The following is a 23,624-nucleotide window of genomic DNA, read 5'->3' on the forward strand; positions in this document are numbered from 1 at the left end:
GGATTTAAAAATATTGAATCGTTATGTAAGGATACCAACATTCAAAATGGTAACTATAAGGACTATTCTGCCTTTTGTTCAGCAAGGGCATTATATGTCCACAATAGATTTGCAGCATGCATATCTGCATATTCCGATTCATCCAGATCACTTTCAGTTTCTGAGATTCTCTTTTCTAGACAAGCATTACCAATTTGTGGCTCTGCCGTTCGGCCTAGCAACGGCTCAGAGGATTTTTTCAAAAGTTCTTGGTGCCCTTCTATCTGTAATCAGAGATTAGGGTATTGTGGTATTTCCTTATTTGGACGATATCTTGGTACTTGCTCAGTCTTCACATTTAGCAGAATCTCATACAAATCAACTTGTGTCGTTTCTTCAAGAACATGGTTGGAGGATCAATTTACCAAAGAGTTCATTGATTCCTCAGACAAGGGTAACCTTTTTAGGTTTCCAAATAGATTCAGTGTTCATGACTTTGTCTCTGACGGACAAGAGACGTCTGAAATTGATTTCAGCCTGTCGAAACCTTCGGTTTCAATCATTCCCTTCGGTAGCCTTATGCATGGAAATTCTAGGTCTTATGACTGCTGCATCGGACGCGATCCCCTTTGCTCGTTTTCACATGCGACCTCTTCAGCTCTGTATGCTGAACCAGTGGTGCAGGGATTATACAAAGATATCACAGTTAATATCTTTAAATCAGATTGTACGACACTCTCTGACGTGGTGGACAGATCACCATCGTTTAATTCAAGGGGCTTCTTTTGTTCTTCCAACCTGGACTGTGATCTCAACAGATGCGAGTCTGACAGTTTGGGGAGCGGTATGGGGGTCTCTGACAGCGCAGGGGGTTTGGGAATCTCAGGAGGCGAGATTACCAATCAACATTTTGGAACTCCGTGCGATTTTCAGAGCTCTTCAGTCGTGGCCTCTTCTGAAGAAAGAATCGTTAATTTGTTTTCAGACGGACAATGTCACCACCGTGGCATATATCAATCATCAAGGGGGGACTCACAGTCCTCTGGCTATGAAAGAAGTATCTTGAATACTTGTTTGGGCGGAATCCAGCTCCTGTCTAATTTCTGCGGTTCACATCCCAGGTATAGACAATTGGGAAGCAGATTATCTCAGTCGCCAGACGTTGCATCCGGGCGAATGGTCTCTTCACCCAGAGGTATTTCTTCAGATTGTTCAAATCTGGGGTCTTCCAGAAATAGATCTGATGGCTTCTCATCTAAACAAGAAACTTCCCAGTTATCTGTCCAGATCCAGGGATCCTCAGGCGGAGGCAGTGGATGCATTATCTCTTCCTTGGAAGTATCACCCTGCCTATATCTTTCCGCCTCTAGTTCTTCTTCCAAGAGTGATTTCCAAGATTCTAAAGGAGCGTTCGTTTGTACTGCTGGTGGCTCCAGCATAGCCTCACAGGTTTTGGTATCCGGATCTTGTTCGGATGGCCAGTTGCCAACCTTGGACTCTTCCGTTAAGACCAGACCTTCTATCTCAAGGCCCATTTTTCCATCAGGATCTCAAATCATTAAATTTGAAGGTATGGAGATTGAACGCTTGATTCTTAGTCAAAGAGGTTTCTCTGACTCCGTAATTAATACTATGTTACAGGCTCGTAAATCTGTGTCTCTGAAGATTTATTATCGAGTCTGGAAGACTTACATTTCTTGGTGTTCTTCCCATCAATTTTCCTGGCATTCTTTTAGAATTCCTAGAATTTTACAGTTTCTTCAGGATGGTCTGGATAAAGGTTTGTCTGCCAGTTCCTTGAAAGGACAAATTTCTGCTCTTTCTGTGCTGTTTCACAGAAAGATTGCTAATCTTCCTGATATTCATTGTTTTGTACAGGCTTTGGTTCGTATCAAACCTGTCATTAAGTCAATTTCTCCTCCTTGGAGTTTGAATTTGGTTCTGGGAGCTCTACAAGCTCTTCCTTTTGAACCTATGCATTCTCTAGATATTAAATTACTTTCTTGGAAAGTTTTGTTTCTTTTGGCCATCTCTTCTGCTAGAAGAGTTTCTGAGTTATCTGCTCTTTCTTGTGAATCTTCTTTTCTGATTTTTCATCAGGATAAGGCAGTGTTGCGGACTTCATTTAAATTTTTACCTAAGGTTGTGAATTCTAACAACATTAGTAGAGAGATTGTGGTTCCTTCATTGTGTCCTAATCCTAAAAATTCTAAGGAAAGATCATTACATTCTTTGGATGTAGTAAGAGCTTTGAAATATTATGTTGAAGCTACTAAGGATTTCCGAAAGACTTCTAGTCTATTTGTTATCTTTTCTGGTTCTAGGAAAGGCCAGAAGGCTTCTGCCATTTCTTTGGCGTCTTGGTTAAAGTCTTTGATTCATCATGCTTATGTTGAGTCGGGTAGAACTCCGCCTCAAAGGATTACAGCTCATTCAACTAGGTCAGTTTCTACTTCCTGGGCATTTAGGAATGAAGCTTCGGTTGATCAGATTTGCAAAGCAGCAACTTGGTCTTCTTTGCATACTTTTACTAAATTCTACCATTTTGATGTGTTTTCTTCTTCTGAAGCAGTTTTTGGTAGAAAAGTACTTCAGGCAGCTGTTTCAGTTTGATTCTTCTGCTTATAATTTCAGTTTTTTTTCATTATAAGATTTAAACTTTGTTTGGGGTGTGGATTATTTTTCAGGGGAATTGGCTGTCTTTATTGTATCCCTCCCTCTCTAGTGACTCTTGCGTGGAAGTTCCACATCTTGGGTATTTATTATCCCATACGTCACTAGCTCATGGACTCTTGCTAATTACATGAAAGAAAACATAATTTATGTAAGAACTTACCTGATAAATTAATTTCTTTCATATTAGCAAGAGTCCATGAGACCCACCCTTTTTTTGTGGTGATTTTGATTTTTTTGTATAAAGCACAACTATTCCAATTCCTTATTTTTTATGCTTTCGCACTGATTTGTGGGTGTGGTGAGGGGTGTATTTATAGGCATTTTGAGGTTTGGGAAACTTTGCCCCTCCTGGTAGGAATGTTTATCCCATACGTCACTAGCTCATGGACTCTTGCTAATATGAAAGAAATGAATTTATCAGGTAAGTTCTTACATAAATTATGTTTTTCCTTATCTTCGGGTTGAACTACTGAGAGTATATGGGAAGTGAGAGGGATATTTAATGCTTTGTTTGAGGTGTCTTTGCCTCCTCTTGGTGGCCAGGTGAAGGTTGTGGACTCTTACTGCCAAGAAAGAAAATAATTTATCAGGTAAGCATAAATTATGTTTTCATGATTGCTGTGATGAAATCACTCATAATAATCTATGGTTACACAGAATGTATAGATCTTGGAAAAAATCCACCCAAGCTTAGAAGACACTCACGTTTTTACCCTATACAGAGTAAGGTAAGTTCTTACATAAATTATGTTTTTTTACTCGCACACAATTAGTTTGTGTTAATGGCAAAATTATACCTCCAAAAATGTGGGACAGCTATGGGGGCAAAACTTGCCCTCTCCGATGCCAATCTTTTCTTAAGTTGGTGGGCGCTCTTCCACGTTTTTGGATAGAGAAACCCCTTCAAAGAAAACATTTCAGAATATAAATGTGAAAGGCTTTTGAGAAAGTAGCATTACGAAAGAGGGGAGTAGACAGTTTGCCTCTTCTATCAAAAAGGGAAATGTTCTGCATATTTAAATTAACCCCTCAAGCCATTTAGACATTGGTACTATGAGACAGAGTACTTTGCCCAGTTTACCCTGTTGACGTAGTACCTATGTCTAACCTTTTGGCTCATGCTGCGGAACTCGCTGTCGGGTTTGACAGTGAAGACTGCAGCCAGAAACAGAAGGCATCTGCCTTCATAGGTTAAGGAAGAACTGACCATATGTAGATAGATCACTAATACATTCTGAGTCACTGTATATCGGCTTTTGGTGATGTTATGGATGGTGTGGGAAAGGAGGTAGACAGGTAGGCGGCACATCGCAGTAGGGGGTAGAAAGAGGAGGGTTTCCCCAGAAAAATTTTGGTGAGGGAGGGATGGCACACTACGCTACAGAAAGAGGGAGGCCTATTTACACTCATTTTGGGGGAGGGAGATTGCTACACTACAATAAATTGCCCTACCTAATATGGCTGGCAGTACCTAATATAGCTGCTACTAGTTAGAGGGAGAGGTTAGAGAGCTGTTTGAGAGGAATCAGGAAGGTGAGGGATCCCTATAATAAATTAAATTTAAGAAAATGTCCTAAAACTGCCTACATTTTTCTCCAACATTGGTGTGTCCGGTCCACGGCGTCATCCATAACTTGTGGGAATATTCTCTTCCCCAACAGGAAATGGCAAAGAGCACAGCAAAAGCTGTCCATATAGTCCCTCCTAGGCTCTGCCCACCCCAGTCATTCTCTTTGCAGTTGCACAGGCAGCATCTCCACGGAGATGGTGAATTTAGTTCTTTCAGTTCTTCAAGGGGTTCCGTTTGTACCTCTACATTCCATAGATATCAAGATGTTATCTTGGAAAGTTCTGTTTTTGGTTGCTATTTCTTCTGCTAGAAGAGTTTCTGAGTTATCTGCTTTGCAGTGTAATCCGCTTTATCTGGTGTTCCATTCATTGTTTTGCATACTAAACCTGGTTTCCTTCCAAAGGTTGTTTCCAACAAGAATATTAACCAGGAAATAGTTGTGCCTTCTTTGTGTCCGAATCCAGTTTCAAAGAAGGAACGTTTGTTACACAATTTAGATGTAGTTCGTGCTTTAAAGTTCTATTTAGAAGCAACAAAGGATTTCAGACAAACGTCTTCTCTGTTTGTCGTTTATTCTGGCAAGAGGAGGTGTCAAAAAGCTACTGCTACCTCTCTTTCCTTTTGGCTGAAAAGCATCATCTGATTGGCTTACGAGACTGCCGGACGGCAGCCTCCTGAACGCATCACAGCTCACTCTACTAGGGCTGTGGCTTCCACATGGGCCTTCAAGAACGAGGCTTCTGTTGATCAGATATGTAAGGCAGCGACTTGGTCTTCCCTGCACACTTTTGCCAAATTCTACAAATTTTATACTTTTGCTTCTTCTGAGGCTATTTTTGGGAGAAAGGTTTTGCAAGCCGTGGTGCCTTCCGTTTAGGTAACCTGATTGGCTCCCTCCCTTCATCCGTGTCCTAAAGCTTTAGTATTGGTTCCCACAAGTTATGGATGACGCCGTGGACCGGACACACCAATGTTGGAGAAAACAGAATTTATGCTTACCTGATAAATTACTTTCTCCAACGGTGTGTCCGGTCCACGGCCCGCCCTGGTTTTTTAATCAGGTTTGATGAATTTCTTTCTTTAACTACAGTCACCACGGCACCCTATAGTTTCTCCTGTTTTTTTTTCTCCTGTCCGTCGGTCGAATGACTGGGGTGGGCGGAGCCTAGGAGGGACTATATGGACAGCTTTTGCTGTGCTCTTTGCCATTTCCTGTTGGGGAAGAGAATATTCCCACAAGTTTGGTGCACAGCTACAATTACCAACCTTCTATTTACCAAAAAGCAGTGGCAAAGCCATTCATATCTGATTTTTCTGAACAAAGGGGATCCCAGAAAAGCTTTTACAACCATTTGCGTTAAGACTGCACAAGCAGTATGTAAATAATTTCAGTGAGAAACCCAGAGTTTGTGAAAAAGTTAACAATTTTTTTTAATATGATCACATTTGATGCTGAAATGGTGGCATAAATTATAACAAAAATGGCCTAGATCAATACCTTGGTTTGTCTACTTAAAAAATATAATTTTGGTAAATTATAATGGAGTCATAGTAAAAATTCTAAATAAAATTCTGGTACTTTTGGCACATTTTTCTCTAAAATTCCCGGTCCTGAAGGGGTTAAAGACCAGATGTCTCTTGGGGTTGAACTCTTGAGTTTGACCTAATTAATTATTGGGCGTAAGTACTTGCAGGGTAGTTCAGGATTATCGTTCAGTATAATTTGTGTGTTGGTTAAAACGATTATAAATTCTAGCATCTTCTTATTCTCATTATTTATAGTGAGTTCAATAACTCACATAAGAGCTTAAAATCCCTTCCACCTCCTATCTCTTTTCAGTTCTGTTCTTGGCTTCACATGAGATGGTTGAGAATAGCGGTGTTAAAGCTATTTGCTTATGGATTTATATTTAAGAGTTCAGACCAATGTGAGACTTAAAGGGACAGTTCACCCAAAAATGTTCTCCCCTTTAAATTATTCCCAATGATCTTTTTACCTGCTAGAGTCTAGTAAATTGGTTACAAGCTGCTCCTTTACTCCTATTTTAGCATTTGAAATAGCTGATTTAGCCTGTGGTATCCCCACCTATACTGAAAGTTTTGATACTGGAGTATATGCTATTGACAAGCCTAAGTAAACACAGCCAGCAGTAGAAGTTACACTGTCAGTGGGATGCAGGATAGTTAAGTAATAAAATTATAATTGTTCTCTCTATGTATTGAGCTTTGGTGTTCCAGCCAAATAAATGATAAGGAAGCAAGTCTGTGTACACAAAGTTATAACATAATGAGATATGATATAACCTTTAAGTTCAACCCATTGTAATAGGCTGTGGTTTCAAAGCTCAAAATCAGCTACTTCATATACACATAAAAGCATGAAAATGCAATTTCTCAAATATTTTATACTCTGCAGTTGGTATAACAAGTCATTTAAAATACATTAATGAAAAAACTATTTTACAGTGTACTGTCCCTTTAATCACTGGGGCTTATCATTCACAAAGAAGAGATAATTCACAGCAGCTGAATGATACAGGGACATATGAATACTCTATTATGTGCGCAGTATTTCACTTTTCTTGTAGCAATCTCCTCTGGATTGTTTCTGTACTATATACGATTTTTTTACTAAAGTAGTTTCTTTGGAAAATGTTAATCAGGAAACAGTTTTTCCTTCTTTGTGTTCAAATCTTAGTAGTTTAAGGAGTGACTCTTGCAATATCGTGAATAAGTCAGAGCTTTGAAGTTATATCTTCAAGCTACTAAAGAATTCTGACAATCTTCTAGTTGTATTGTTCACTACTCTGGGACATGTAAGGGGTAGAGGTCTACTTACGGTAGCATGGACTCTTGGCTCAAACAAGTGATTCACAAGGCTTAATTGGTGGCAGGAAAGTCTCCTCCTAAGCATTTCACAGATCTCTCTACATGAGCAGTTGCAACATTGTGGGCTTTCAGGAATGATGCATCTTTAGAACAGATTTGCAAAGCTGCAACATGGTCTTCTCTGAGTACCTTTTCATAATTGTATTGCTGTGTTTTTGCTTTTTCGCAAGCTGCATTGCAAGGAAAGTCCTTCAGGCTAGCAGTGTTCACTAAATAGGATCTGCCAGGAGAATTATCCCACCCTTTCCGTAACATGGATCACCTGCTTGGGTATTAATCCCACAAGTTATGAAGCACTATAGACCATCATCATTTTACGAAAGAAAACAAAATGTATGCTTACCTCATAAATGATTTACTTTTGGAATGTTGATGGTCCATTGGCCCCACCTATTTTTTTGTGGGGTGATGGTTCTTATTGACACCTCTACAGACCCTGTTTTTTCTTTCCTACCTGTATTTTTCCTATTCTCTGCTCGGCTATATGTTGAATTGAATAGAGGTGAGAGAGATTTTAAGTTCTTATGTGGGTTCTTGACATTCTCCTAGTGGTGGCAAATATATCCCACATATTATGGAGCACTATGGACCATCATCAATCCGAAGAAAATAATTTATCAGATAAGCATTATTTTAGTTTTCTTTACATGATCTTTGCTTTATTCATTTGTAGCAAAATCTGCTAATTGTGGTTGCAACTAAGTATTTGTAAGAAAGTATATCACAACTAGTTTAAGAAGTGGGCTTGCTTTTTCCCTATTATTAACATTGCAGTTAAAAACTTTAACTTATATAAACAGATGAGCTTTTTCCTTATATTACTTAAGTATGCATATATAACTGTTTGTAATTGTTAATATGGTAGAATTGGAAACTATAGTCTAAGAGTGAGTCAGGACACGTCATATGTAAGTTGTCCAATGAGATACAAATTGGGCATTTAAATATGGTAAAGTTGATGCCCCCAGACAAGCTATGAGTACGGCTTAACAAACTAAACAGGTAAGCAGTCTGCAACGTGAGACTGACTACCACTTTTGTTATTGTTGCTATTTGATTTTTAATCATGGATTTGTATATTTTTTTGCACTAAAGGATTATATTTTTATGCATCTGACTTGTGCGGAATGACTGTTTGTTTGGTATTGTGGTTAATGAGCATGTCTGTGTGTCTGCAACCAGTCATTTCAGGAACACTACAAAATCTGCAGTTGTTGTACCCTGGATCTATTCCTCTGCTATTTTGTCAATAGCATTTCTTTATTATTGTTGACATATAAAATGTAGTTCCTCCCAAGAATTTATTTTATTTTAGACTTTTTCTCTTTCTGCTTCTTTAAACCAGGTTCCTCTCCTTTATTGGGCAATTTTGTACACAAAACGTGCAAGTAGTCAGGCCCGTGAGCTAACTGGGATGCTCGAGAGGGTTGCAGGACCTATTGGCATGAGAGTGAATAAACCTAACTGTTTGGAACTTACGAATGATCGTGTAGACACCTATGCAAGGAGCATCAAGACACTTTTGGACAGCCAGGTTAGTTTTATGCAAAAATGATGTTGTTAAAATGTTATCAAAGTGCAGAAGCTAAATTAACTTTCCTTTTTATTAGAATCGAAATGAATACGAAATTGTAAATTAATCTGATACATCATGCTCTATCATTTGCACAAATCTGTTTGACCAGTTACTTTGATATAGTGCTGCTGTGATGAGTAAATTAACAGTGTATAAGATGTTTTTTTACATACCTTCCTAGGGTCCATTGGCCTTTCCCTATCTAAGTTGTTGGTCATAAGGGGTATACTACGACACTTGTATGCATTTTGACAGAAATTGAGTGTTCTGTTGATTTAGGTAACCAGTGTTAAAGCATTGTCATTTCTAGGTTACTGCAGTGACTTTTTGGGCACTATTAATTTGAGACATTGCAGGGCACTACAGGAAGTGGAAAAGGCTTATGGGAAAGTTTGAAATGTAGAAATAATTCCTTCCTCCTTTTTTTTACATAAAACGGTAAGATTACATAAAATGATCTCATGTGAGATTATACTTCCTGTCCACTAGGAGGAGGAAAACATCTAGAATCCCTCAGTTAAATGTTTGCCTCCTTAATAGAGTAAGATGAAATATTGTACTGATCTACATGAGACAGAAAGGGATTCTCTAATTTACTTGAGATCTTATTTCATATTCAGAGAGCCTTCACACAGAACAGAGACATAGACAAGAGTTTTCATCCAGTCAGTGAAAATCTTCTTCCAGTGCAAAGATGTCACAGCTTTCCCATGTGAAATGTGGATATATCCACAAACTCCCCTTTTCTACAGAGTGTTGCTCCTTTTATTCTGGCACTCTTCCCCCAGGCAAAATGTGGATCAATTCACCAATCACTCCTTATGTTAGAGTGGGCGCTCATTGATAGATCCTTGGCACTGTGAGCAGGCTCCACCTCCTACCAATATATCTACCTGCAAACCGCTATTTAAAGTGAAAGTAAAGCCTTGCGTTTTACAAACGCTAGGATTTACTATTGAAGCAAATAAAGGGGACTTTCATTCATGAAGTATAAGATACTTCATGTAGAAAGCTTCTTTATTTGATTCAACCGATCACCGTTTTTACCTTGTACAGCAGCCCACGGCAAAAAATAAAATTTGGCTAAGAGGTGACATTTTCACCTCTTAGCCAATAGCCGTGCGGTAAATCCGGCTTGGCGCCCATGGGAGCCGGATTTACCGCACAGCTATTGGCTAAGAGGTGAAAACGTCACCTCTTAGCCAAATTTTTTTTTGCTGTGGGCTCCTGTACAAGGTAAAAATGGTGATTGATTGAATCAAAGGTGCTTTCTACATGAAGTACCTTATACTTCATGAATGAAAGTCCCCTTTATTTGCTTCAATAGTAAATCCTAGCGTTTGTAAAATGCTAGGATTTACTTTCACTTTAAGAATCTCCAATTTTGTCAATACAGTGTAGTAACAAAAATGTGAGACGGGGAACAATAATAAAAACTAAAACATAGCTTTTATTATTTACATGTTAAAAAGGCATCACGCAGTAAAGACTAAGATGCTACTCATATTATCACTTTGTCTTTGTTCTCTTGGTATCCAACTTCTTCCTGTCTTACTTGTAGTTTTTACTTCAACATAGCTAACATGTTGCCTAGGGTTTTATTTCTTATTGATATACATTTACATCCTTAAGACACCCAGGGATAAAGGTCCCCATCCACCTGCAATATAGGTAAATGATGTTTAATAATCTTGAAATCTCCTCAATTTGGTTGCTATAATTTGTTACAAATATGGGGATCTTTTTATCAATTGCCTTGCTTTTTTGTGAACCTTCCTGTAACAATATCAATTGCACTTACTTCCTTTTATGCTCTGTCTAGCAATTAAGGGGGGAAGCCATTTTCTTTAAAGCATTCTCTGAACTCCTCAGATTGTTGTTGGAAAATCTTGTGTGTGAAACAATTTCTCTTTAATCTGATAAATACTCCCTTGCGTATTCCATAGTGTCTGAGATTCATGCTTGATATATGTAATACACTACTGCTATAGGCTTTCAATATAGTCTTGTCCTCTATTTGGCATGGATCACAAACATATGTAAAACTCAGGCCAATGGAATTAGAATTAAGAAATTTCAAAAATTTTATGATTTTCCTGTTCTGTGACCCACCAAATGAGGAGCAGGTTGCCAATGTACCACTTGTAAAAGTCTATGGGCTAGATTACAAGTGGAGTGCTAAATTATCCCGCATTTGTAGGCAGGCTAAAGTATTCGGCTGTGTAACTGAAAAAAATACCACTGAAAAGTGCTTTTACATTGTGGTCTATGGGAACTGTGTGTTCCCTGTAAATATAGATGTAGACGCTTAATAGTAATTGTGTGTAAGAAAACGCAAGGCACTCAATACAAACGTTTTGTGGGCCAATAAAAAACCTGTAAAGTTATTCAAAAAATAATGTATAGCTTCCATCCCTTTCTCCACTGGTATGCTTGAATACAAACTCACCACATTTACTGTAAGCCAGCTATAGACCAAATTCTTACTTTCTTATTTCTTTCAAGCACAGTCAATTGTAATACAAAGACAAGATACAAGGTGACAACAGTGTCAAGGTCAACGCGTTTCGCCCTTAGGCATTATCAAGACATGTCTTGTCACCTTGTATCTTGTCTTTGTATTACAATTGACTGTGCTTGAAAGAAAAATCTGCAAACAGGCTTTTGCTGTTTTTATGATATTCAATACCTTTATATATTCTCTAGTCGCTTTTAGCGACCGCCAAGTCTACAACTGCTGTAAGACACACATCTAGTGACCGCCAAGTTTGTACCTGTAATAGGGATTTGATGTTTGGTTGCTAATCAATATCAACTAATATCCCCTAGTCGCTACTAGCGACCGTCAAGCCTACAACTCAGCATTGTTTACTATCAAGTAAATAAAGATCCTATAGTCACATTTGTGATCGCCAAGATTGTATCTTATTTTCCCCCAGGATTTCTCGTCTTGTTACGGAATAGGGGAGAATATCTAAAGACCCAAGGATACATTCTCTACCAAGTTGCAAAATTATATCCTATGAGGATCTTAAATAACACCCAGGATCTTTTTTAAACACCAAAGATCACTTCGGTTGCCAAGACTGCATCTGTGACTTCAGAGGGGTCACGTGAGATTCCTTCAAAAAGCCGCCTCTCACCAATGGACAGGTAACGCCAAACTGCTAACGAGCGGTTAGGTTGGTCCCTTTAGACCACACAGTATTGGGTCTCTGCTTCTCATCTGTAAAGACCTCATTGGAACTATTCACCAATACTCCTAAGGTACATTCGTTCTATTGTATAAGCCACAGACCTTGGCTTCATTTGATACTTTTATCAGCACATTGAACACGTTACTACAAGCGCAAGTCAGTATAAAGCGCAAGTCAGTATTTATGCTAGTTATTTATCTTGTTATAAGGGAGACTTCCCTTTTTAATGTTTTTTATGTATTTTATTAAATTGTTATATTTTGCTTAAATTGGTGCACATTGCATCTTTTGGATTTTCATATACATACGTTTAAAACTTATCCATACCTTACATTTTGCTTACATTGTGTCCATTTGGGATTTTTTATATATATACTGTATATACGTATAAGATTTGCATATACCTTATATCATAACCAGATGCTTTTCTAATACCTATTTTGTCATTCATATACTTACAATTATAAAATAAGTTTTTAAATTATCTACATCAGAGTTCATATATTATCTACAATACTTTAATTGGTGTATATTCTGTTCTTTAGGATTATATATATATGTATTCACATAAAAATCACCTTATCCACCGTCTCACCTCCATAGCCAGATTGCTCTAAATACTTTTACTATATAAGCCATATACTCACTAACATATTTAGTAGTTCATAAAAATCCTGATACCATTAAGCCGTGCTTTTTTACCATAACCCGTGCTTTTTTACCATAACGGCCTTATCATCAGTGTGCGCGGGCCTATTTGTTGTTAGTTGTCTGGTTCACAGGAGGTGGTGAGTGCCCCAGCCATTGGGGGTAAGGTGCTGTTTCTGCAATCCCCAAGTTTTGGAGGATTCTGATTTTTTAGAGACTGATATCTCCGATTCGGAGGATACATCTTGTGAAGAATATGAAATAGCCCGGGTTATCCTCGCCCAGCAGTTATGTTTGATTGCCGTTCTAGAGTACTCTCTTCCCCCCATTTAGGGAGCTTAGGGTGCGTTGAGCCATCCGCCCCTGAGGATTCCATGTCCTGTGAGGTGTGTGTCCCAGAACCTTCTTTTGCTACGCAAGCAGGTGTCCCTATGGCTGTTACTCCTTCTCCGGAAGGTGGCTTGTTTCCTCCAGAGGTTACAGCACGGTTCCGCATGGCCATATCTATGGCGCTGGCACATTTAAATCTCCCAGGAGAAGTTTTTTAAGATGCTGTCTCTGTTCTGTCAACCAGGGCCCGTCGGGTGTGAGATCGCCTGATTCAGTTCGGCCTTCTGGGGAAGCAATGTTTTCTGAGGCTTCAGGGGCCCCCATCCTCGGGGCCGGGGTCGTCCATCGATCCAGCGGGGGATCATTTTGCTTTCTGTTATAGACTGGCACATCTTTGTGTCTTACTAAGACATGTTTTGGAGGTGCTGGAGAATTCCAGTTGTAGTGGGCCGAGGGATCCTCGGTCTTCTGTGCCAGATGGCAATCTGGCTTAGACATATGGGGATAAAACCAATCTCCTTGACATCTCCATTTTTCCTTAATTTTAAGTATCTGTTCCAGTTCTGAGCTTGGGAGAACGGGGCCTCTGATCGACTGGTCCTGTTAGCGTGCCCATTCTCATGGGTGCTGCCTTCATTTTATTTGATCCGGTTAGGATGTGTTCGATTTGTTTTAAGAAGCTAATGTCTAATATAATTTTCCATTTTGGCAATGTTCTTTCTCTGCGATTTTGTGGTCGCGTGGGCACTTCCTCAGAAGTTCCACATTCTATATAAAGACATAGTTATGTTAATAGTTCTTGTTATCGATCCTTGCAGGTTGATTTTTCTTGGACCTTGGACAGTTCTGGAGTGTTCTTGTACCAGGCGGGTACTGGTCGGGTGCTAGCTGCTGTTCCTTACGGTTCATGTCACCCACGTGGTGCCGGTCTGCTGGTTATCCTGTTGGATACAGGATATTCACTTTGGCCTAATGATGTGGATTCCGGGCTCGGATCCTGCTACGGCTTCATCATGGTTTCTGGAGGTCCTTTGGACTCAGAACCGTAGTTCTCCATTCCCTTATAGTTTGGAGATTTGGATGACCTCTGGATGTCTGGAGTGCCAGTTTGGTTGGCGAGTTTCATTTTCGCTTTCGGTATCTTCAGGATGTTGATTCTTGTGGCCTAGTCGCAGTTCCTCTTAAGATTGCTTGGGCTGCTTTTTTCCCTTCTTAGGTGGTCGGGTCATTTGTGTCTGGAAGTGTGAACAGTCCTTCCTTTTCAGTATCTCGATTGCTCTTTTATTTGGGAGCGCTGGGGTGTGGGTAATTCCCATTTTCTTCTGTTATGTGTGATCAGTCCACGGGTCATCATTACTTCTGGGATATAACTCCTCCCCAACAGGAAATGCAAGAGGATTCACCCAGCAGAGCTGCATATAGCTCCTCCCCTCTACGTCAGTCCCAGTCATTCTCTTGCACCCAACGACTAGATAGGATGTGTGAGAGGACTATGGTGATTGCATGTATCGCGCCGATTACGGCTGCGGCAGCATTTTGGATTGAGTCGCTTGAAGAGAACCTTAGTTCATCTACGCTAGACGACATTACGGACAGGCTTAGAGTCCTTAAACTAGCTAATTCCTTCATTTCGGAGGCCGTAGTACATTTAACCAAACTTACGGCTAAGAACTCAGGATTCGCCATACAGGCACGTAGGGCGCTGTGGCTAAAATCCTGGTCAGCTGATGTTACTTCTAAGTCCAAATTACTTAATATACCTTTCAAGGGGCAGTCTTTATTTGGGCCCGGTTTGAAAGAGATTATCGCTGACATTACAGGAGGTAAGGGCCACGCCCTACCTCAAGACAAAGCCAAAGCTAAGGCTAGACAGTCTAATTTTCGTCCCTTTCGGAACTTCAAAACAGGAGCAGCATCAACCTCCACTGCACCAAAACAGGAAGGAGCTGTTGCTCGTTACAGGCAAGGCTGGAAGCCTAACCAGTCCTGGAACAAGAGCAAGCAGGCCAGGAAACCTGCTGCTGCCCCAAAGACAGCATGAACCGAGAGCCCCCGATCCGGGACCGGATCTAGTGGGGGGCAGACTCTCTCTCTTCGCCCAGGCCTGGGCAAGAGATGTTCAGGATCCCTGGGCACTAGAGATCATATCTCAGGGATACCTTCTAGACTTCAAATTATCTCCCCCAAGAGGGAGATTTCATCTGTCAAGGTTGTCAACAAACCAGATAAAGAAAGAAGCGTTTCTACGCTGCGTACAAGATCTGTTAATAATGGGAGTGATCCATCCGGTTCCGCGGTCGGAACAAGGACAAGGGTTCTACTCAAACCTGTTTGTGGTTCCCAAAAAAGAGGGAACTTTCAGGCCAATCTTAGATTTAAAGATTCTAAACAAATTCCTAAGAGTTCCATCGTTCAAAATGGAAACTATTCGGACAATCTTACCCATGATCCAAGAGGGTCAGTACATGACCACAGTGGATTTAAAGGATGCTTACCTTCACATACCGATCCACAAAGATCATCACCGGTATCTAAGGTTTGCCTTCTTAGACAGGCACTACCAGTTTGTAGCTCTTCCATTCGGATTGGCTACGGCTCCAAGAATCTTCACAAAGGTTCTGGGTGCCCTTCTGGCGGTACTAAGACCGCGAGGGATTTCGGTAGCTCCATACCTAGACGACATTCTAATACAAGCTTCAAGCTTTCAAACTGCCAAGTCTCATACAGAGTTAGTTCTGGCATTTCTAAGGTCGCATGGATGGAAAGTGAACGAAAAGAAGAGTTCTCTTTTTCCTCTCACAAGAGTTCCATTCTTGGGGACTCTTATAGATTCTGTAGAAATGAAGATTTACCTGACAGAGGACAGGTTAACAAAGCTTCAAAATGCATGCCGTGTCCTTCATTCCATTCAACACCCGTCAGTAGCTCAATGCATGGAGGTGATCGGCTTAATGGTAGCGGCAATGGACATAGTACCTTTTGCACGCCTACACCTCAGACCTCTGCAATTATGCATGCTAAGTCAGTGGAATGGGGATTACTCAGATTTGTCCCCTACTCTGAATCTGAATCAAGAGACCAGAAATTCTCTTCTATGGTGGCTTCATCGGCCACACCTGTCCAGGGGGATGCCATTCAGCAGGCCAGACTGGACAATTGTAACAACAGACGCCAGCCTACTAGGTTGGGGCGCTGTCTGGAATTCTCTGAAGGCTCAGGGACTATGGAATCAGGAGGAGAGTCTCCTTCCAATAAACATTCTGGAATTGAGAGCAGTTCTCAATGCCCTTCTAGCTTGGCCCCAATTAACAACTCGGGGGTTCATCAGGTTTCAGTCGGACAACATCACGACTGTAGCTTACATCAACCATCAGGGAGGGACAAGAAGCTCCCTAGCAATGGTGGAAGTATCAAAGATAATTCGCTGGGCAGAGTCTCACTCTTGCCACCTGTCAGCAATCCACATCCCGGGAGTGGAGAACTGGGAGGCGGATTTCTTGAGTCGCCAGACTTTTCATCCGGGGGAGTGGGAACTTCATCCGGAGGTCTTTGCCCAAATACTTCGACGTTGGGGCAAACCAGAGATAGATCTCATGGCGTCTCGCCAGAACGCCAAACTTCCTCGCTACGGGTCCAGATCCAGGGATCCGGGAGCGGTTCTGATAGATGCTTTGACAGCACCTTGGAACTTCGGGATGGCTTATGTGTTTCCACCCTTTCCGCTGCTTCCTCGATTGATTGCCAAAATCAAGCAGGAGAGAGCATCAGTGATTCTAATAGCGCCTGCATGGCCACGCAGGACTTGGTATGCAGATCTAGTGGACATGTCATCCTGTCCGCCTTGGTCTCTACCTCTAAGACAGGACCTTCTGATACAGGGTCCATTCAAACATCAAAATCTAACTTCTCTGAAGCTGACTGCTTGGAAATTGAACGTTTGATTTTATCAAAACGTGGTTTTTCTGAGTCGGTTATTGATACCCTGATACAGGCTAGGAAGCCTGTTACCAGAAAGATTTACCATAAAATATGGCGTAAATACCTATACTGGTGCGAATCCAAACATTACTCATGGAGTAAGGTTAGGATCTCTAGGATATTGTCCTTTCTACAAGAAGGGTTAGAAAAGGGTTTATCAGCTAGTTCATTAAAGGGACAGATTTCAGCTCTGTCCATCTTGTTACACAGGCGTCTGTCAGAAAATCCAGACGTCCAGGCTTTTTGTCAGGCTTTAGCTAGGATCAAGCCTGTGTTTAAAGCTGTTGCTCCGCCATGGAGTTTAAACTTAGTTCTTAACGTTTTACAGGGTGTTCCATTTGAACCCCTTCATTCCATTGATATAAAATTGTTATCTTGGAAAGTTCTGTTTTTAATGGCTATTTCCTCGGCTCGAAGAGTCTCTGAGTTATCAGCCTTACATTGTGATTCTCCTTATCTGATTTTTCACTCAGACAAGGTAGTTCTGCGTACTAAACCTGGGTTCTTACCTAAGGTGGTCACTAACAGGAATATCAATCAAGAGATTGTTGTTCCATCCTTGTGTCCAAATCCTTCTTCAAAGAAGGAACGTCTTCTACACAATCTGGATGTAGTTCGTGCCCTCAAGTTCTACTTGCAGGCAACTAAAGATTTTCGCCAAACTTCTTCCCTGTTTGTCGTTTATTCTGGACAGAGGAGAGGTCAAAAAGCTTCTGCTACCTCTCTCTCTTTTTGGCTTCGTAGCATAATACGTTTAGCCTATGAGACTGCTGGTCAGCAGCCTCCTGAAAGAATTACAGCTCACTCCACTAGAGCTGTGGCTTCCACTTGGGCCTTTAAGAATGAGGCCTCTGTTGAACAGATTTGCAAGGCTGCAACTTGGTCTTCGCTTCATACTTTTTCCAAATTTTACAAATTTGACACTTTTGCTTCTTCGGAGGCTATTTTTGGGAGAAAGGTTCTTCAGGCAGTGGTTCCTTCTATATAATGAGCCTGCCTATCCCTCCCGTCATCCGTGTACTTTTGCTTTGGTATTGGTATCCCAGAAGTAATGATGACCCGTGGACTGATCACACATAACAGAAGAAAACATAATTTATGCTTACCTGATAAATTCCTTTCTTCTGTTGTGTGATCAGTCCACGGCCCGCCCTGTTTTAAGGCAGGTAAATATCTTTTAAATTATACTCCAGTCACCACTTCACCCTTGGTTACTCCTTTCTCGTTGATTCTTGGTCGAATGACTGGGACTGACGTAGAGGGGAGGAGCTATATGCAGCTCTGCTGGGTGAATCCTCTTGCATTTCCTGTTGGGGAGGAGTTATATCCCAGAAGTAATGATGACCCGTGGACTGATCACACAACAGAAGAAAGGAATTTATCAGGTAAGCATAAATTATGTTTTTCCCCAGCTTTTTCCCCTTGTCTGCCAGGAGCTGTGAGGCTCCAATCGTTATTCCTGGTACAGGGATTTCCGGGAGATTGATCCTGTAAGGATCTTTGGAGATTATGTAGTCTTCTCAATCTAAGGACCGGATTGGAGCCTGTCCCTTGTAATCCCTGTGGTCTTTAGACTCTGGGGTGTTCCCCTCCACCCTCTAGGAGATCTAGCTCTTTGGGCTTGCAGGTAGGGGGTCCTGGGTTCAGATCCACCTCCGCGTGCTGGTTGTCATCTTCTTAGTCCTGTTAAGATGTCTTCTAGGCTCTTGGGTTTGAGGCTCTTGCGAGTGTCCAATGTCCGAGGACATTGGAATGTGCGATTCACTTTTTGGGAGTCTGATTTATGGCCATGTCTCTTACCTGAGATTTTGGGGTCTGGATTCGGGCCTGGGCGGTTCAGTTCAACCCTTGGGTTTTGGAACTCTCGATTGTCCCTTGGGGGGGGAGGTTTTTGTCTCACAGGGATTTGATAACTGCCTGACGGTTATTTTTACGGTCTCTCTGACGGGTCCCTACTATTGTCGTCAGGGGCAGCTATTGCACCTTGCTGTGGGCTTGAAGTTGTTTGTATCAGCTGAGCTGGCGATAATGGCCGAATGGTCTTGTCTCAATTGGTAGGGTTTTTACTGTTTCTCTTCTTCCTCTTCTCCACTTCTATGACTTGGGATGAGTTTTTTTTATGTTTGCCCTCCTTTGACTTGGAGGTATCTCAGTATCCGTTGAGGCCCGAGGGTCCTTGTTTTCTCGTTTCCAAGGGGTTTTTCCTTGCGTACACAAGATCATGAGACTGGATTCTGGTACTAGGACGCTGTGGTTCAGTGCCCTATCTTGGGAGTGTTCTTTCTTTAGGGAAGGCAGCTATGTAGGGGTCCTGGAACCTGAGCACATAGTTATGGCTTCATGGTAGCATGCCAGGTTTTTTTTTTTGTGTGTGTTTTTTTTAAATATCTTTATTTTTGTGTGCCAAATACAGGAAAACCAAAACATTAATAGTTCAACATGGGTAAAATGTTACAAATTCAACATAACTGATGTATTATGAAGGTTTTCCAATCCGACCCTTTCCTTCAAGAGCAATAAAGCCAGAGGTATACATGATAAGTTCATTTTCAATAGAGGTATAATCTTGGCCTGTGAACAATGAATCAGTCCTCCCATAAGGCACATTTTTAACTTATAGACAAAATAATCTTTGTTAACTTATCTAACATTTGCCAACTCGGATTGCTTCACCTCATCTCCCCTCGCTCCTAGTTCCCTGTTTAGTCAAACTCCCACTCACCTCTCAGATTAGCCTCTAGTATGTATTCCGTGTTTCTCAATGGTGCTATAACCATCTTACGCAATGTGATTGGGAGCGTACGAATAAATGGTTCAAAATTTGGAACAAAAGACCTCACTCTCTTAGTCATGTCTCCCAATCCATCTGATTTTTCAACGAGCATTTGATGTAGCAGTGTCTGCTTCAACTGTGTCACAGTAGGTGGATTACGTTTGAGCCAGTTCTGAAATATCAGATTACTGGCTATTAAAACTATGTTGGACATGAATAGTATTCCCCCAAAGTCTAACAGTGTGATATTTCTAAGCGTCAGTTCATTGATGTGGGTATGCATACTCAAGTTCGCCCAGTAAGATGTCATCTTCCAAAATTTAACTAGCTTTGGACAGCTCCACAGCATGTGCCTAATGTCTGCATCTTCCTTCCCACACTTTGGGCATTTATTGTCCCTTTCTGGTACTTCTTAGGTGTTATATAACTATCGTGTATGAGTTTGAAGTGTGATTCCCTAACTTCTGATGAAAGGGTGGCTCGTCTAACCTTAAGTATACTTTCCTCAATCTCCTTACCGGTCACTTCTTCCCCTAACAAGGAGCTCCAAACTTCAGCAAGTCTACCCAAGCATGAGGTGTTAGTCACTCTATTCAACTTCTTATATAGCGGTGATATGGATTTAATGCTTTGCTCTACTAACTGCACACTTTGCACTATCTGTGATTGTTCACCTCCTCCCTTCTCCCTCAATAGTGTTGTGTAGTAATGCCTAGCCTGCAGGTAAGCATAATGGTGTGTTCTAGGCAACCCATACACCTGCCTCAGCTCATCGAAAGTTTGCATGTGATTCCCCTCTGGCAGCAACGTCTGGCCCACCGTGCGCAGTCCTAGCTCTTTCCAGTGAATGAAGGCTTCAGATGTGATACCCGCAGGGAATTCGGGATTCCCCCCCCCCCGTGGAAATTAAGCCAGTACCCTATGATCCCCTCCCAGATCTTTACAGGTCAGTCTCCAGGCTCTCGCCGGCTGATTCAGTAGGTCAATGTCATTTAGGTATTTAGTCGCCTGCGAATGAGTCATATGTGGTATCATTTCTAATGTCCAAGGTTTTATCACTGTGTTTTCCAATTTAGTGTTTGTGAATTTTCCTTGCCCCGTCAACCAATCAATATCAAACTTACACTGAGCTGCCCAGTTATAAAATTCAAAGTTGGGTAGCGCCAGACCACCCATCTCACGTGATGCTGTAAGTTTGGAGTAGCTAACCCTATGTTTCTTCTTGGACCATACAAATTGAAGGACCATCCTCACTACATTCTGCAAATCTGATTTTTTTAAGTAGAAAAGGCAATGTCTGGAAAAAATAAAGTAATTTTGGAATGTAGACCATTTTTATGAGTACCACTCTGCCCGATAAGGATAAAGGAAGCGGGGACCATGTTTTAAGCAAATTCTTCAACTGCCCTAGCAAGGGACCATAATTTATCGAGTACCACTTCCGCAGATCGATATTAAGAGTTACTCCCAAATACTTAAAATTCCCTTCCACTACCTTAAAGTCGAAATTTGGGATTTGCCTATCACCTTTTGAAAATAGCCATATTAATTCTGTTTTATCTGTGTTGATCACATACCCCGAGATCTTACTAAACTCCTCTATTAACTCCATTAATTTGGGAATATTTTTGCAGGGGTCCTGAACAAATAGTACCATATCGTCAGCGAAAAGTGAGACATGCGAGAATGTCTCACCGATCTGCATTCCCTCTAGTTGTTGCCTAATTCTCCACGCCAGGGGCTCAATAGCAATGTCAAAGAGAAGCGGAGACAGGGGACAACCCTGTCTCGTGCCTCTATGAAGTAAGAAAGGCGATGTGGCTGTCCTGTTTACAAGAATGGAAGCCTGCGGTATCCTATATAAGTTAGATACCGCCTTTACAAATGAGCCTTCTATTCCCATCTTCCCCAAAGTATGGAAGAGGTGTTCCCACAAGACCTTATTGAAGGCTTTTTCAGCATTGATTAGTAATAAGGCTGCTTCTTTATGATTTTCTCTCCTCTTACTATCATGTGACAGCTTCCAATAATACTGAATGACTGTCTGGACTCTTCTGATGTTAAGGACTAACGATCTACCCTTGACAAAACCGGTCTGATCGCTATGAATAAGTGACGGTAGGGCTCTTGCCAGTCTGTTCGCCAGAATTTTTGTTAGGATTTTATAATCCTGGTTAAGCAGGGATATAGGGCGATAAAACTGTGCCAGGAGGGGGTCCCGTCCTTCCTTTGGTATAATGCTAATGTGAGCTTCCACAAATCTAACCGAGGGCACCACTGTGTCATCCAGTAAGCCATTAAACAGCTTTGCCAAGGCCCCAGCTATGTCTGATCCCATAATTTCTCTTGTAAGGTGTATCCAGTCCACGGGTTCATCCATTACTTGTGGGATATTCTCCTTCCCAACAGGAAGTTGCAAGAGGACACCCTCAGCAGAGCTGTCTATATAGCTCCTCCCCTAACCCCCACCTCCAGTCATTCTCTTGCAACTCTCGACAAAATAGGAAGTATCAAGAGATATGTAGTGACTTAGTGCAGTGTTACCTTCAATCAAGAGTTTGTTATTTTTAAACGGTACCAGCATTGTACTGTTTTACTCTCAGGCAGAAATTAGAAGAAGAATTCTGCCTGGAGGTTGATGATCTTAGCGGTTTGTAACTAAGGTCCATTGCTGTTCTCACACATAACTGAAGAGTATGGGAATACTTCAGTTGGGGGAACGGTCTGCAGATTACCTGCTTTGAGGTATGTTCAGTATTTTTATTTCTAGAGAGATGAATAAATTCTAGAAAATGCTGACAGAGCCTTGTGTATTTGAGGTAAGCTAGATGCAGTGATTTAACAGCGACTGGGATCATGCTTACAAAACAGGGTAATACTCATGTTTATACTCATATTACTTAGTGACAAAACGTTTACATGTTTCATAAATAGGACGTTTTTTCTCTGAGGGAGATAAGTCTTTATTTGGGGCCTAGTTTTTTACATGGCTAGTCAGATACTCCTAGGAGTATTTTTTTAAGGCCCCTCTGACTTCCAGTACATGGTGGGAGGGGCCTATTTTCGCTCTCTAGATGCGCAGTTTTACTTCAGACTGAGACATCCAGCTTCCCTAGAGGAGTCCTCTGGCATCTGAGGACCATTATAAAGGGTTTATTTCTTCTCTAAATCGTATTTGAGGGCAGGTAGGAGCCTCAGCAGAGCTGTGGCAAGGTGCTCAACTGTTTTTTACCGGTAGATGACGTTTTTTAAATCCGGTTTGGGGGCTAAGGGGTTAATCATCCATTTGCAAGTGGGTGCAATGTTGCTTTAGTCCCTTATACACACTGTAAAAATTTCGAAGACTTTGCTATATTTTTACACTGTTTTGCAGTTTTTTTCTCTTAAAGGCACAGTAACGTTTTTTGTTAATTGCTGTTTCACCTTTATTAAAGTGTTTTCCAAGCTTGCTTGTCTCATTACTAGTCTGTTAAACATGTCTGACAGAGGAAACTCCTTGTTCAATATGTTTGCAAGCCATTGTGGAACCCCCTCTTAGAATGTGTGCCAAGTGTACTGACATTTCTATAAACTATAAAGACCATATTATGGCGTTTAAAGATTTATCTCCAGAGGATTCTCTGACTGAAAAAAGGGAGATTATGTCATCTAGCTCTCAACATGTGTCAGAACCTATAACTCCCGCTCAAGTGACGCCAAGTACATCTAGCGCATCTAATTCTTTTACCTTACAGGACATGGCGGCAGTTATGAATGCTACCCTCTCAGAGGTATTGTCCAAACTGCCAGGGTTACAAGGAAAGCGAGACAGCTCTGGGGCTAGAACTAATACAGAGCTTTCTGACGCTTTAATGCCTGTGTCCGATATACCCTTACAATACTCAGAAGCCGAGGAAGGTGAGCTTCTATCTGTGGGTGACATTTCAGACTCAGGGAAGGCGTTGCTTCAGTCTGATTCTGGAATGACAGCATTCAAATTTAAGCTTGAACACCTCCGCTTATTGCTTA

The 23,624-nt window shown here is 41.2% G+C and overlaps 1 protein-coding gene across 1 annotated transcript in view; it reads left to right on the top strand.

Moving 5' to 3' along the window:
• The window catches only part of PIWIL2 (piwi like RNA-mediated gene silencing 2), a 1,312,150-nt gene that overhangs the window by 838,398 nt on the left and 450,128 nt on the right, over positions 1 to 23,624 (top strand). Inside the window, exon 11 of the mRNA XM_053719412.1 lies at positions 8,460 to 8,648. Coding sequence (XP_053575387.1) covers positions 8,460 to 8,648 — 189 coding nt within the window. The remainder of the gene's footprint in view (positions 1 to 8,459; positions 8,649 to 23,624) is intronic.

This window comes from Bombina bombina, chromosome 6 (assembly GCF_027579735.1).
Source record: "Bombina bombina isolate aBomBom1 chromosome 6, aBomBom1.pri, whole genome shotgun sequence".
In the NCBI taxonomy this organism is placed as follows: Eukaryota; Metazoa; Chordata; class Amphibia; order Anura; family Bombinatoridae; genus Bombina; species Bombina bombina.